The sequence below is a fragment of the Lissotriton helveticus genome, chromosome 4_1 (assembly GCF_964261635.1).
Source record: "Lissotriton helveticus chromosome 4_1, aLisHel1.1, whole genome shotgun sequence".
Classification (NCBI taxonomy): Eukaryota; Metazoa; Chordata; class Amphibia; order Caudata; family Salamandridae; genus Lissotriton; species Lissotriton helveticus.
In genome coordinates, this window is record NC_136063.1 from 585,799,626 (window position 1) to 585,816,063 (window position 16,438).

The window sequence follows — 16,438 nt, forward strand, 5'->3', positions numbered from 1 at the left end:
ACCCACCACCGGGGTTGATATTGCTGGGGTATCTATTCTAAGGTAAGGAATCTATCACCAGCGTGTCTCTTTCAGATGCACAAGTTACTACTTGTGTAACGATATATCTGTAAGAGACATTTGTTAGTGATAGATTCCTTACCGACCCACCCATCCTCCCCGTTCTGCGAACCGATATCTAGGGTTAAGGCCATCCCCTTTCAGGGCCCTAGTTTCAATGGCACCAGTGTTGGTTTTTTAACATAGCTCTGCGCTTCTGGCGCGGGAAAGCTGTGTCTAAGAACTGACGTCAGCACGCGGAGGCGGCGTCTAAGTACTCCGACGACGTCATCACGACGCCGAGGACGGACGCGGAGCCGCAGACGACGCCTACCGACGCGCAAGGGTACTGCAACGCCAAAATTTCCGGATCCAGTCTGACGCCTGGGGATATTCTAAGGTAAGGAATCTATCACTAACTAATGTCTCTTACAGATATATCGTTACACAAGTAGTAACTTGTGCATTAATACTCACTACAGATACGTCCATGGAGGGATGGGGAGCTCACCTCCACAAACGTTCTCCAGAGGCCACTGGTCAGATGTAGAGAAGAAGCTCCATATCAATGTGTTTTAATCATTCCTCCCCAGATTGGCAGATCAACCAGCCCTAGTCAGAAAAGAAAACGAAACATCCATATTCTACATAGCCAATACATAAACAATAAGAATGTTGGAGGACTTGAGTTACAGGTAAGTAATTCATTTTTTCTATCTAATGCCACAACAAAATTGGTCGCTCCCTAGTTTAAAATAAAAAGCCTTATAAGTAGGATCCACTTTTCTTCAGAGATTATCAAATCCAGGCTCTGTTATGGTGTCTGCTTTTTGCAGAAGACTTCCATCACAGCCTGAGACATCATTGTCTCTCCACAGGGATAATAAAAGTATAGTTGCTGCTTAATTGAAACAGATTACAAATTAGTGCAACTTCTTTATTTGGAAGATATGCCATATGATTGAGATTGTTCATAATTTGCAGAAAACCTGTCATAGACTCATAGTATCATACAGAATTTCTTCGAGGTTGTACATGAATGGCTAATATTCACATGTTATAAGTGCTGCTATAGATACCGCTGACTTAGCTATATCAGAGCATTGCCATGGAATTACAGTCATAAAAACTTCCTGGTCGTCTCTAAGAAATTTGTAGCCTGATTCATCATTCTCCCGTTTTGCGAGCCCCTAATAGCGATTCTTAACGAATCGCTATTAAGGACTTGCAAAACGGGATTCATGTAGGAATTGCAATAAATATTGCGATTCCTACATGTTCCTTATTTGCGATAAGCTAATTGCTAATCGCTAATAAGGAATAACTCCCGATGCATTCCTATGGGACTACAGGCCCATAGGAATGCATGGGGAGTTATTCCTTATTTGCGATTAGCAATTAGCTAATCACAAATAAGGATGCGATTTCAAGGGTGCAGGGGTGTCCAAAGGACACCCTGTAGCACCCCTGAAATGTAATCTACATTGGTGTTGCGCACACACATGTCCAAAGGACATGTGTGTGTGTAACATGCAACTTAGAAAAATGCATTTAAATGCATTTTTCTAAGTTTTTGCTATTTACCGAGAGGTCTGACCTCTCGGTAAATAGCGGCCCAAAATTGCAATTTCGCAATTTTAAAATGCTTCATGAATTGCATTTAAGGAATCTCAAATAGAGATTCCTTAAATTCAATTCTTCGCAAATGTGCGAATCCTTAAATAGCGAATTTTGCATTTGGGATGATGAATCCCAAATGCAAAAATTGCACTTGCAAAAGGCAAGATTCTGAGAATCTTGCCCTTTACGAGTGCAATTTAGCTTGATGAATCAGGCTGTAAGCTCTTGTTAAGAATCTGAATTTTCCTCTTTTCTGGCTCTGTACTTTTCATTCCACAAACTGACGAGGAAATGTGGATGAGCAATGAGGCAGAAATCTTGAGGACTGTGGGATTGGAGAAAAACTGCAATTTGCAAGTCATCCTTCAAGCACCCAGACCAGTGATACTACTAATTCCAGAGTGTCTAATCCCCACTTTGGTTATACTGACCGCAACAAAAACAAAAAATATGTGGTCTTCATACCATCAGAGATGTTTGGCAGTTAGAGATTTTAACAGCAATCTTCCTTGATAGGGGAGTAACTAAAACACTTCAGACATGACCCCCCTACTTCCCTTCCCCTGTACACCTCTCCGGTAGGGTGTGAAATGTCCAAAATCATCTTGAAGCGTGGCAAAACATCACCTAAAACGAATGGGTGCTCATGCTCAGTTCGTGCATAGCGAATATGAAGTTTTGTTCGGTAGCCACTACCGCCCAATCCATCAAGCATAGCACTAATATTCCATCCTTACTGCACAAAGAAGCAGTGCTATTACTAGAACAAATTAAACCACTTCCACTAGATTTATTCTAGGTATTTTATCTTTCTAAAAAGGGTCTAAAATAGAGTACAGGCTACTCTTGGACCTCGAGACTTCTAACAAATGGGCAACTGGATCACAAAAGAGAGGTTCTGAATGCTGGCTCTTCACCAGATATCACTACAGCTCAAGCAGGGGAATTGGGTATGGGGTGTGGATTTACAGAATGCTTACTATCGTAACATTAGAAGGAACCACAAAGTCTCTGAGGTCTATAATGGGGAAGTTGCACTGTTATTACCCAGTTCTACCATTTGGACTTAAGTCAGCTCCTTGAACTTTCTCCAGGTGTGTGGCAGTGGTAGTTGCTTTTCTCCGCAAGCAGGAGATTTTCAACTACCTGGGTAACTAACATATCAAAATCGCAACCCACAGAAATCAAGTCAGAACTCCCAAGCAATGGTTCCTCTTCTTCATTTAAGAGGCCTCCAGGTGTTCCAAGCCACACTAGGTTTTATATTACCTAGCACTTTCTTTGTATGCAAATTGAGGAAAATGTTTATGAGATTTTACCATTTCGCAAAAATGTCATCAGCTGTACGCTGAAAAATTAAACGGTCACCAAAATGTCCTCCCTACGAGGATCAATCATTTCCTGCGTTTTCATTATTTAATTGCAAGACTTCGTGAGATCTTCTGAACAGTGCCTGGAATGGCAATGGTGTCAGGAAAGTGCAGCTGGGACGACAACCCTCTTAAATCTTTGATGCAAAACATTCTCTTCCATGCTGTTGCAGGAAGAGCAATCTGGTACAGAAGTACTTTCATCAGAATCTTCCTTTGCAAATAATTGGTACTGATGCTCCTCTGTTGGTTTGGGGTGTCAATAAGACCACACAAAATTCCTGATGCAGACATATTCTGCTGCCCACCCTTCAGAGGCAATTGTTCCATCCCAAAAGCAAACTGTGCTTGACAGCACAACTCCTCAGTTCGCCCTATATGGCCATTTAAACCTTGCTAAGCCTTACACGGACAGCTTTGAAGATAATAAGACTCTCTGCATGACCATCTTAAGCTTTACTTGACAATCCCTCTTCTGAAAAAAAACGTTTTTGAAGGGTTGACAAAAGGTCAACCCTCCAATTAGGAAGACATCCTAACCATGGAGCTTAATCTAGTACTGAATAAACTAATGGCCCCTGCTTTCAAGTCTGTAAATAAAGCTTTATTGAAATGTTTGCTTTTCTAGGGGGAATCACTTTTGCTGATGGAGTAAGTGAGCTTTATGGACTCAGCAGTGGAACCTGATACAGATTTTCACTGTAAAAGGGTAGTCATAGGAAGGCATGTTTGTTTCCATCTAAAATACTATCAGAGTTTCACATTAATCAATGTTTCTTTGCACATGTTTTTTAGTAACCGTTTAATTGGCAGAGATTTTTGCTTTCCTTTGAAGTAATAGGTGTCTTAAGATTCTTAAAACTCTATGCAAAGGGCATAATAGCTGCAAACAGATGTTTGTCAGTTATGAGCCTCTGCATACAGGTTTGGCCAAATCGAAACAGTCCCTTTCGAAATGGGTAGTGTCATGCATTATTCTATGTTGCCTGTCATCTAATAAGAACTTGACAGCAAGCCTGGTCATTCTGCCAGGAGAAGCATGGCTACAGCTGTGTTGATGAGGAATATTTCTTTAACTAGGTTACGTAGCTGGGGCATAGAAATGGATTCATACAATCTCTAGGCAGTTCGGTTTAGACCCTCGTTCATCCAGCTTGTCTAAAATACCTATTTGGTCAACTGTAATTTACGGTCCCCGCCTACAATTTGCATGATCGATTTTTGTGTTTGTGAAGTTGAGACCACAGCATATGAAGGAAATGATTGCTTTTCTAGTCTAAAATCTATGGCTTATGATTAGCTATTGGTAACACTAGTTCGGAATCTTAGAAATCTGCACAGAAGTCATAAACAGACCTGCCTCCCCAGTCTTTCTTTAAAAACAAATTACTGTTTGATACTATTGCATCCAGGGCCATTAAAATAAACTGAATCTGAGTCACCTGTCAGTGTAAGATATGATGAGACATGAAAGCTACTGGCTTTTAAAAAGGTACCGTTTGTATTTTTAGCTTTACCATATTTACTACCTCTGTCTTTTTAGCTTTACCATATTTACTACCTGTCTGGCTGCATTTGCCTGGATTTTTTAAATAGCAGATGAGCATCTTTTAAAAAGAAAAAAAAATACTTTTGTGAATATATAGTGTTCTGGAGTCCTCGCACGCAAGCAAGAATGTTCTAACATATATAAATTCAGTGAAGATTTCTACAATGCAGACCTAGGATTACAAGTCGGGCCTGTTTGCGATTATAGAGGATGGAATATTGTCCATCAGGGCGACAGAAAAAATTACTGTGTCACCCTGACTGACACCCTGTTACCCAAGTTTAGAGACATCTGCCGGCCGCGCGGATGTCTCTTAACATTGACAGGAACCGCCATCATGGCACTTCCTGTCAATATTGTAAACCTTTGACGGAAGGCTCTGTGAAACATGATGGACGGCCATCACATTTTCACCAAGTTTTATTTATTTTCAAAAGAAAACTACCAAAGTGGGATTTTAGTTTTTAAAAAAGCACAACTAATGACCCCCACTTCATAAGATTAGTTTTTTTTAATATATCTAATTTACTGTCTTCGTCTCAAGTGACTGGCCACTAAAAAGGAAGATGGTCGGATTGCTAACCTACCACAACTCTTATTCCGTTAGGCCATTGAAAGAGTATGGCAGCGTTAAAGTATGCTTCAACGTAGACATACTGTTTGTCCGCCCACCTCAAAATTGGGTGGGCGAAATTTGAGTGTAGGGGATAGGGTACTCTGCTGCTGTTGTAATGGAGTAGTCTCTCCGCCAAACTCAAATCAGACCCTAAGTTAATTTTCTGTTGCTTTCTCTCAGTAAATCCATACCCCCACCCCCCCACACAACTCCCCCTATTTCCAAAAGTTGAACAGAAATTTCCTTCCTTCACTTAGTTACCTTCATAAAGTCTTTTCCGATTGGCCCTTCACTGCCTTGTGGGAAGTCTGGCAGCCTGTTTGTTGTTTTTTCATTAAAAAAGTAATACCTGTTTTGAATCGAATGTGCTGATTGATTACTTTGACAGTCCAAAATGCTACCTCATAGACTTATGTTTTCATTAATTTAATGTTTTTTTCATATTAAAAATGTATTGAGAAAAAGCAAATGTTATGGGGATATTCCACTGATTATGGATTCAAATGAAATACCCATGACAGAACTACAACGTGAAGTAAGTAGTATTTCCTTACAGAACATGAGTTCCATTGTCTAAGCAGGTACAGAAACTGCATGTCTTATGGTAGTACTTTTGGAAATGCAAATGCCCAACTAATTATAATGTTTCTAATGGTGTAGTCTCAACCTCTGGCATTTTTGGAAGAAGACATTAGAGAGGTGCTCAAGGAAGAAACTGGAAAAGACGTATTTCTCAGGGAGGAAGCTGAAAGTGACTGTAAAACCTGTAAACCAGAGGTACAACTCCATCACCATATACAAATACCATAATAAATAATCATTCATCAGTAATTTCCTTAGTTTATTTGTGAATTCATCTTTTCAGCACATATCTTCAGTGAAGAAAGTAAGAAAGTCATTGGTCTTGGATGCTTGGGAAAAAGAAGAACTTGGGACTCAGTTTTTCACGGAGGATGGTGTGTCAGATCTTCAGGTTTGTTTGCAAATGGTTTTCACTCTGAATAATTTGGGAGCTCCTCTGACGTTGCCTAATAAATTAAAACCATTTTAAATATGGGCCACAGACCATCACCATCTTTTATCCTTAATACGTAAATTCTTTGTATAAAGTATTGTACTGGATTGTTCTTGTTTTCAGAATGCTTTCTATGTGGGTTGCCGAGTTATTGTGTTCTAAGAAGTGCCTAGAGGGAGAATCTGAAAGAAACCAGTTAGTGTTAGATTCCTTACCTTAGAATATCCCCAGGCATCAGACTGGATCCGTTACTTTGGAAAAGACAATGGGGCCCCTGACCAATGGATACAACCCTGTCAAGGAGAACAGTACTATTGGAAAACAAGCTGCACCGGGTTCAGTGCTGGATATTTTAGCTGAAACTCGTGACCTGGCGACCTATTATTCAATCGAAATACACAGAACAATATATAAAAAATATATTTTTGATTTATTATTTTTCTATCTTATTAAATTCAGTTTTCAAAACATTTTACATACAAAACAATTATTAACATGAGAAAAATCAATATATACACATTGTTGACTCAGAACATGATTATTCGCAAATTATCAAACCACCGATTAGTACATAACAGGAGACCCTACTTCAATCTACATCCGTACTTGGGGTGTAATTGTGAATTGTTAAACACTCAATTCGATATGATGTGTAGATACAAGAGACGGAAACAAGATGATATCATAAAATCCAATCTCTGAACATTGGTCAAGATAGTTGGCTACCAACGCGTTTCGGCAGAGCCTTTGTCAGGGTTTTCTTTAACAGTGGTTACTATAAACAAAAGGGAACTTTGTTTAGTAAACATTTCGATATTAAGGGTCGGAAAATTCAATCACATAAGGTCCAAAATAGTTTACAACTATGAAGCTAGATATGTATATAAACAAACTAGCACCTAAAATTAAAAAAATGTTTGATACTTATTGATGCTTTTGATAATTTGAGCTTTATATACAACCATGAAAGTGTCCACAAACGTTTTAGTGCTATACATCAAAAACAGTTAGAATCAAAAAAGAAGAAAGGAAAGGTCCATCACCAATCATTATCCACAAGTGTCATTTCAGACATAACATTTCAGAAGATAAAAACCTCATAGATGGGCGCAGATAGATGGACCTGTTAGATTCAATCTCAAGTTGACTAAAAAGTTAACCCTATGCATTTGTAAAAATTACTCACCCAATGTTGACAGCTTGGATCCGGAAAGTTTTCGTCAGCAGTACCCGTGCGCGTCGCTAGGCGCCATCTGCGGCTCCACATCCGTTGTCGGCATCGTGATTGCCGGGATGACGTCGTCTGAGTACTTAGACGCCGCCCTCGCACGCTGATGTCAGTTCTTCTTTTTTCCGTGCCAGCAAGCGCAGATCCGGGAAGAGCAGTACTCTTAGTCATTTTTGGACTAAAGTTTTTGATCTATTTTCATCACTTCTCGAGTCGACCTTCGACTCACGGTGCCGATAGGGATGCCTGGGTTTAAGCCTTGCGAGGACTGTCACCGCTTGATGTCAGTTACCGACCCCCACCGTCGGTTCCTTTACTGTCTCGGGGCCGACCATGATGACAAGTCGTGCCCGACTGCCGGGCCTTGAGCTCGAGCGGTCCCGTAAGCGGCTCGAGCTCTGGCAGTCGGCTCCGCAGTCATCACCACTCGACGAGTCACCACCACTCGTCGGGCTCCAAGTCCTCAGATAAGTCTAGGCATTCAAAAAAGAAGTCGAAGAGACGTCATCGCTCTTCCAACTTCCCCCGGCACTCGCTTGACACGGCCGGGGGTTTGGGCAACACCGCCCACACGGCTCCACCTGAGCCGCAAGCATCGCGTCCAGCCCCTGGGCTGCACGTGACGCCGAGGGAGATACGTGACTTCCTCCTGGCCATGAGGACTCACTTCCCTCCTTCGAACCCTGTCATGGCGCCTTCGGGCCCCGGAGGTCCGTCTGGGAGCCCTAGCCGGCTGGCGGCTCCGGCCCCGGTGCCGTCGAGTGCTTTGTCGTCGTCGTCAACTCCGGTCCCGACGCCACAGGGCCCCCCAGGATCCCGGTCATCGCCAGTTAACTTTACGACTCCTCCGCTGGCGCCGACCCCGAGGGTGTCGCCCACGACGCCGTCCCAGGACGCCGTCGTCCCCAGTCCCAGTCCGGGTCCTGCACCGACAGGTGAGCAATTCACCTACGACCCGGCTCCATCATTTTTCCTTGATTATCAGGAGATGGGTGGGCGAGGAGGACTGGTAGGGGTCTGAGGACCCTCTGGCACTGCAGTGCCAGCCAGGACTGGGCAGAAGAGCTATGGGAGGCCAGTGGTCCGGACACTTCACCCAACACTGCATTCGTCTCTCCTCCCTCCGTGGCTACGGTGGAGGGAGCTGCTTACAGGGTGGTATTGACTAGGGCGGCCAAGGCATAGGCTCTTGAGCTCCCTGTCGCGTCCGTGAGGACTAACCTCCTCACTGAGGTGCTCAAACCGCAGGCAAGCTCCTTGGAGCCTCAACTGCCGTTTAATGAGGCCCTCACTGACGTGCTGCTGGGCACCTGGTCCAAGCCCTCCACAGGACTTCCTGTGGATCGGAACGTGGCCCGAGGCCACCGCCCGGCTCCAGGGCGACCCTAGCTTCCTGTCCAATCACCCCACCCCCGAGATGTTGTGTAGTTCCTATAGTCCCAATAGGCTCTGCGCATTGGAATAATATATTCAGCAGTGTAGACGTAGGACTGAGGTTAACTAGGTCTCTACTGACTATATTAGACTTAAGTTTTTGCCAGCTAGCTCAGAGGTCACTAGAAACTTTCTCGAATAAGCGAGGAGGAGTTTAACCTCCCTGGATAGACAAGAAGGGATTAGCTTCTGACAACCATAAAACATGACAACTTTGCTCTCCCTGATTAAGAGTATATCTCTAGAGTCGTGTGAAAACAAAAGACAGCTATTTCACTCAGTCAAAGGTGCGTACTTAGTTTCACCAGATTGCAGAGAAAAGAGAGACTGGCGTTTTCAATAAAAGGTGTTTTTTTATTGAGCAGTCTCCTTCCTCATGCAAGAGAAATGAATTGCTACAATTGCAATACTTATAGTAAAGTAAAGTGCGTACAGTAAAAGCAGGATTATAAAATAATACTGTAAAAGCATTGATATGGTTTCTTAGCCATATGATACTTTAAAATAGATAAAATAGATACATACATATATACATTGACTAATCGTACTCAACTGGTGCTTCTAACTACGCCTACCCCGGTGTACCTGACCTAAGCCTAATACGTGGGAAGGAGTAAGTAAGTAGCAGTTTAAGTTAAGTTCGTTTTGCCAAGAATCTGACTCAAGAATTCTCTGTAAGGGTTTAGTCAGCTCAGTACCTGGGTAATAGAAAGCAGGAGGGCTGGTATCTCTCTCTCTCAGGACTCGATATCCCAGTCACCCGCAAGGGTAGGCTGGAAACACCGGAGCTGGATTTTCTTGGCAGGAGAAAAGACAGCGTCTTTCTCAGCGCGTCAAAAGGGAGGGGCAGCGTCCGTGGGCTCTCGCATCAGCTGGGCTCTTCGGAAGTAGATAGCTGCTCTGCTCCAGGATTACCACCGTGTGTTTGCTTAAGGCAGCGTTGGTATATTTATACCTGAAAGGTGCCTGGGTTTGACGTAAGGTTGGACATAAGACGTCAATAAAGATGTCACTAAGAACTGGCCGTTCTTACAGTGCTTTACAGGAGTTCTCGGACGAAATCAAAACAAAGGCAATGGGGATTTCCCAGGTTGCTGGAGGTTTGATTTGTTTAGAGAACTCGGTGTGCTTTCTAGGGGGCTGGAGGAGTAGGCTTGCTTAATGTGACAGCATGTGCTACGCTTGAATTATGGATATGATTATTATGCCGTTGTATGGATATTATTGATTATAGCCGGACAAGGGCATAAAATAGGAATATCGATTCAGGTTCCTAGATAAACACACTACACCCACTCCACGAATTAATGTCCATCATTACTAAAAACTAAGCAATAGTAAACATAAAGGGTGCACGTGTATACCAACCCACCCCAAAATACATTTTTGCATTTGAAATGGTGTATGCGAAATACATGAAAATGATTATGGGTACTGTACGCGTTTCAAGCAGTGTAATCATTCATTAAAAAGGATGCATATATATATCGGCATGAATGATTTGCGAAATTTACACATGAAATGGCTCTTAATACAGAATAAAAAGTGTGAGACCATTCCATCACATATAAATACAGTCATTTGTAAATATGCTAGAGGCTGAGGTAATATATTGTCTCTAGAGTTCCTTAAATAGAAGCTCTGTTCTCTAAGAATAGTTCTACTTCAAGCAGAGTATTGTGCCAAAAAGGTAAATATTTTGGAATCGGGAAAAAATAATTTCGCTTTCAGGGGAGAGAGAAAAAAATATAGTTCCAAATATGTTCAGTAGCTTTTGTTTATCAAAGCCGAAGGCCGAATTCAGAGTTCAGGGAACGCTGTGTACTAGTTTGCTTAAAAGTTATTCTTTTTGTTCGGGGGAAAACATCATTTCAGACAGACTTTCAAAAAAGCAGTTTACCGCTTCAGGTGAAAGTTCGACCAAGTTGGAAAATGCCGCAACTGTGCAGTCGTGAGAATGATTGCTATCATCGATGACAGGATCAGCATTGCTCACAGAAGGTCGTACCTGGTTGATGCTGCTCTCATCTTGCACTTCACTACCCTTTAATCGCAGTGGTGAAGTCTCAACGAATGTCGTCATCAGGATGGGTAACCGCTGGGGACAACACGATGCATGAGCCGTTATAGGACTTGGCAAAGTATCTGTATCCAATGGTACTTCTGATTGTAGTGTAAGACAGACGTCCAACACGCATTCTTCTCCGCACAGCATACATCTTAACACAGGTAAGATACAATTCTGCCAGATGGGTCTGAATGAAAGAAACCAGGTCATATTCAGATTTCTTAGCCGGGCTAATCCAAGGACTTTAGTTATGCGGTCCCGATAGCGTATAGCTAGGATCGTTTCTTCCATTGTTGCTGGAGTCTTGTCTGTGACATGGCTTGCCATAACGAAGCAGGAGAATCAAAAATAAAATGCCTGCTACGAGTCCCAACAGGAGTGGTAGGCCACCAAAAACCGAATGGAAAAAATGACGAAAGATGCCCAGGACTGCTTTGAAGGGTGTTACCAGTCCCGAAAAAATTGTCTTAAATACATGTGGGATACCATTCGTATCGGTCATGTTTAGGATTTGGCTTAGCATTTCCGCGAAATGTAAGGGGCAATTTGTTGATAAAAGGTTATGTATCTCTGCCGTTGTCCTTGCAACTTGAAGATCATACGTTTCTTTTGATGACGTCAAGGGCACAGTCGTCTGTAGAAGAACAGACTTCATTCTGCTTAAAGTATCAATTCGAATAGAAGAGATATTCAAAATGGGCCAAATTTTTCCCTCCCTGTCTGGAGTGTTGTTCGGAAACTATTTGCATACAACAAGTGACCATGGAAGAAACGCTTACTAGATAAGCTTTTCCTGGCACCAAGCCACAACATCTGTGGTCCACTATTAGAATGTAGCTCCCGTTAGAAAGCCGTCTAAAGAATGGCTCTATTCGAGTTGCAGGTGTGCCATGCTGGTGACATGAAAGGTTATTTGAAGTCCCCTCACAGGCCCCATGCAGATTAATACCTTGACACAGAAGTATACCACTTAGTGACCGTTTACAATTATTACCACTAAGAAATACATTCTGTCCTTTTTCACTATAACATGTGTGTGTGTATGGTAATTTCCATGATGACTTAATGTACCCTTTTCCCAACCTTTCATACTGGCCTGCTGGTATATATTCTTGACAGAATTTAAATTTGAAAGTTGTTATCGGAATAGTTATTATTCCGTGTATTATCCATTCAATGACAGGTCGTTCTGACATTGTCAATGGTAATCTCTCAAGTTTTTCAATGCTCAGAATTGTATATTCCGCTCCTTTTTGTGCCAAGCTGATTTGTGTATCAGTAAGGTTAAAGATAGAGAATAATGATGTTGTGTTGATTAAACGCTAAGGCACGTAGCCTGAACGCAGATTTTGTAACGTCCAGCCAAGCTGTACAATAGAACGTAATTGGGACTGACCGTGTTGTAACATTAGTAAGTCCTGCTCTATTATATCAATTGCAGATGATACAATACTGTCCAGTGAATATATTCTGGAAGACAGAGTCATTAACCCATTGTCCACAACAGAAAGTGATTTTTCCAAATTAATACGGTCAATTTCCCGTATTTTCTCTGCTGTTTCAATTTGCATTATTTTCCAAGCTTCGTTGTAAGCTGCATATATACCGGCCGCTATGAAACGTTTTTGACGCGGTTTGCGTGGTCCCATTATGAAATCACGCAAGTCAGCACCATCTTTAAGTAAAGTCAAGTGTTGCTTAATTTCTGCCAGTGTGGATGTCTGTAGCCATTCGAGGCAGAGTTTCCCTACACTGTATGTTGTAACTATCCCTGGATGTTGTCTCTGGGAGTATCTAGGGTCTGGCCTGGTCAATTTGAACCCCTGTATTTTGTTCAGGAATCTATCTTGACAGTTATTTGTGTGTTTCGGCCAGATCAACCATTTTTTTCCAATCAGGATGTGTTCTGTTTTGATTAAATATATGGGATACGTCTATCTTAACATCTGTAGTGCTATTACTGTCAGGTGTTGGCTTTGGAATAGACGTTTTGTTTAAGTCTTTAATTTTGGCTAGGCCAAGACAGGTTGTCTGTTGAATGGTATCATTCAAGAATATAATTCGTTCTGGGATCATGCAGGCTCTAAATAATGATTCTATACCTTGGACCTGCCAATCTTTGGTACCCCAGATGGTTTTTGTTTCAATATTGTTTTTCCAAAAATCAAAACCAAATGTAGTCATTTTTTCATAAAATGCTTCTGAATAGATTAATTTAGTGTTTGTCAGCATTGTTTTCATTCCTGTCTTATTTAACAGTTTGAAATAAAACGTTTCTGCATCACTTGTGTTAAACCCTGAGAAGTATGGGAACTTATGAGAAAATGTTTTTGAATTGCCTTTTGGTGGAGTTGCACAATGTTCCCATTGATTATAATTCAAAACATTTCTAGGTTGAGCAGATTTATGCAAATAATGGTTAGCATAGTGATTGTAGCAATACATCTGTTCATAATTTGATGAACCCTGTAAATAATCATGTTCTGTAAATTTTGCTGACATAACTAAATCTGACATCATATCATTAATACTTTCAAAGTCCCAATCATCAGAGAATGTGCTCAGTTTTACAAAGTCACTTAATGAAACCTTGAATTGATGTGGATACTTCAAGAGCTCGACCGGGCCATAAATTTCGTAATCTGTTTTGTCCCAAGCTACCCCACCGGGTATTGGATTGGCTGTGAAATTTACTGATGATAGTTCTCTTTTCTCGATGTGGGATGACTTGTGTGGCTTTAGGACCAAGTTGATGTTCTGACTTGCTCGGTCCATTTTGCTATATTTTCCCTCAATGAAATGTCCCAAGCACAGTACCATGATGAGCCAAAGCAGGAGGAAAAGTACACCTAGCACAAACCAAAATTCAATCCATGGAGAAATCAGATAGGTTTCTTTGAGTTGATGAAAGAGTTCTTTTGCTTTGTCTTTAAAAGTCTTTGTTTCTGTTGGCTGTTCCTCAGGTTCGCTTGGATCCTCTGAAAAGTCATCGAAATTGATGAAGTAGCCTGATGCAGTTCTGTCAATTGTTGGAATCCCTTCTGGATTTTCATTTGCTTTTGGAATTTTCTTTGTTTCATTAGCATAGTCCGAGGCTTCATCGTTGTAGACAGGTGTTTCTTGACGAGCTGTTGCAATTTGGGTTTTAAGAGGCAAAAGTTCCATGGCTTTGTTGCATAGTCCTTGTTGATTCACTGTAGGTTTATCAAATGTGATTAGTCTCTCAGTTTGAACCTCTTGTTTTGTAGCAAACTTTGGCGTTCTGCTATTTCTTGGGAGTCCACTTGGCCTACTACTTATTATTGGCCACATGATTGTGGTTTAACCAGGTCGATGGATACAACTCGGTTCTCCTTTTTACCAGCAAGGGGCGGTAGTACAACTGATCTTGTTCCGTTGACAGCTAAGACAGGTACTGCTTTTCTGTAAGAAGGCCCAAATTCCTTCTTCACCGTGATTTTCTCTCTGACCAGATCCCCAATCTTTGGAATCCAGACAGGCCTTGCTGGGACAGGTGGTTTCTCTTCAGTGACTGTTGGCTGCTGTTTTAACTTTATGTTGCTCAGGTCTTTTCTTGTTTCATTTAAGTCCTGTAAAATAGCCAAACGATCTTTGATATCAAAGCATTTTCCTTCTACCACTGAAGTCTGACTATCAAGTTCCTGGATATGCATTCTAGTTCCGAACAATAGTTCGTACGGACTGAAACCTTTTAGAGAATTTCTTGGCAGATTGTTAAGACTACATTGGACACTTGTTAAATGTTTGACCCACCCATCATCTGAACCTAATACCTTTGCCTTTATAGATTGCTTTATGTCTCGGTTTTTTCTTTCCACAATCCCGTTTCCCTCAGGAAGGAAGTGACAAGAGTACCGCAATGCAATGCCCATGCTGGTCGTGGCCTCCTTATAAGCTCGAGAGCTAAAAGCAGGACCATGGTCAGAATGTAGCATGCCAATTGCGTATGTGCCGATATAGACTCGCAAATCTTTTATAACAGTTCTGACGTCAGCCGAGAGCTGGGGTCTACATTTTAAGTGAATCTAGTCTTAAATAATATTAATGGGACGCATTTTTTCTGGGTATTTCGTATTGATATTCTTATGCTATCTAAAAGAAGGGTAATGGCAATATTCCGGGCAGTTCGCCACTACGATCTCTGTTGCAGTCTTAACAGTAAAATGCAAATTTGTAGTTCTGCAGGCTTATTCCCGGACACCAGTATTCTGATTGTAATTCCCTCAGAGATTTCAAGATCCCTTGATGCCCTAGACCTTCACCCATGTGTGCGTCTGCTATTAATAAGTTTCTCCTGTTCATGTTTGGAATCACCCTATCCCCCACTCCAGGGATTCGAGCAAAAGGAACGGAGTTTGCATCGATTATGTATGTATAATTGAGTGGAAAAGTCACGGGTAGTGCTGCACAGTCGCCTTTTGAAGCCGTTTTTACCGCCAGCACGGTTTCCCCGTCTATGTATTTTTCTGCACGCTTTTTTGTGGCTACGGAAGCCGGTTTAGTTGCTTCCGCTGTGGCTGTCTCAGCCAATGAATTCCCTGCAACGTGAACGCCATCACGCTGATGACTCAGTGAATGTATCACGTGAGTCTTTTGTAGTTCTTTCTGTAAAAGAACTACTTGTTCCCAAAGCGATTTTTGCTTGATTGTTGCACCTGTGTCATCTTTGTAACCGTTTTGAACCCATTTCTGCAAGTCATTATTGTATGATTTGACGCAGTAATGCGAATCGCACACTATTAGTGTCGGGAATTCGCGATCGGCAATATCTAGTGCCATTTTCAAAGCTATTAGTTCAGTTTGTTGACCTGAATTGTCTTTTACAGATTGTGATATTGTTACCAGTGGCATTAATTTATGTCCGCGCCACCGGCATTTAACAACTTTGCACGTAGCCTTATAAGCTTGTTTTCGCCAAACTGAGGGTTCTGCATAACTGTTTGTGTATATTACGCAGGCGTAAAGTTGTATGGGCAGAATGTCGTTAGGCAGAGAATATTCTTTTTCATATGTTAGATATTTCGATTTTTTCATTTCCGGGTCAAAATAGTATTTCACTTTTTCTGTAGCAAGAGAATTTTCCCATTGTATCCATTTTGGATCTAATGCCACGGTAGTTAAATTACATGGGCTTGTTAATGCCTCGAAGTCTGATTCTGCTGTTAAAACAGTAATCCGTCTGCCTTGGGCTTGGGCACTTTCTTTTGCTACAGCTGTTTGAACCGCATTTACAACATTTTTCGCAAGACTGAATGATTTTTCAGCTTGTGAGTACCAGTGTGATTTGTACGCTATTGGTACCTTTTCCCCCTCATTAGAGGTCAGGTACGTGAATCCGCTTCTTCCTGGGATGACTCTGATTACAAGGTTGCGTGTATTATCGCGAGTTTGCAATTTTGTTTTAGCTAACATGTCTGTTTGTAATGATCTCAAAATTTCTGTGTGTGTTTGAGTCCAATTGATTGGTTTAAAATCTGG

The 16,438-nt window shown here is 41.7% G+C and overlaps 1 protein-coding gene across 7 annotated transcripts in view; it reads left to right on the top strand.

Annotated features, from left to right (window-relative positions):
* Window positions 1-16,438, top strand: part of MYBL1 (MYB proto-oncogene like 1) — a 673,529-nt gene that overhangs the window by 518,606 nt on the left and 138,485 nt on the right. For all 7 annotated transcript variants that reach the window (XM_078687219.1, XM_078687216.1, XM_078687217.1 and 4 more), the window contains 2 exons: window positions 5,855-5,971; window positions 6,060-6,167. In XM_078687219.1, coding sequence (XP_078543345.1) covers window positions 5,855-5,971; window positions 6,060-6,167 — 225 coding nt within the window. The remainder of the gene's footprint in view (window positions 1-5,854; window positions 5,972-6,059; window positions 6,168-16,438) is intronic.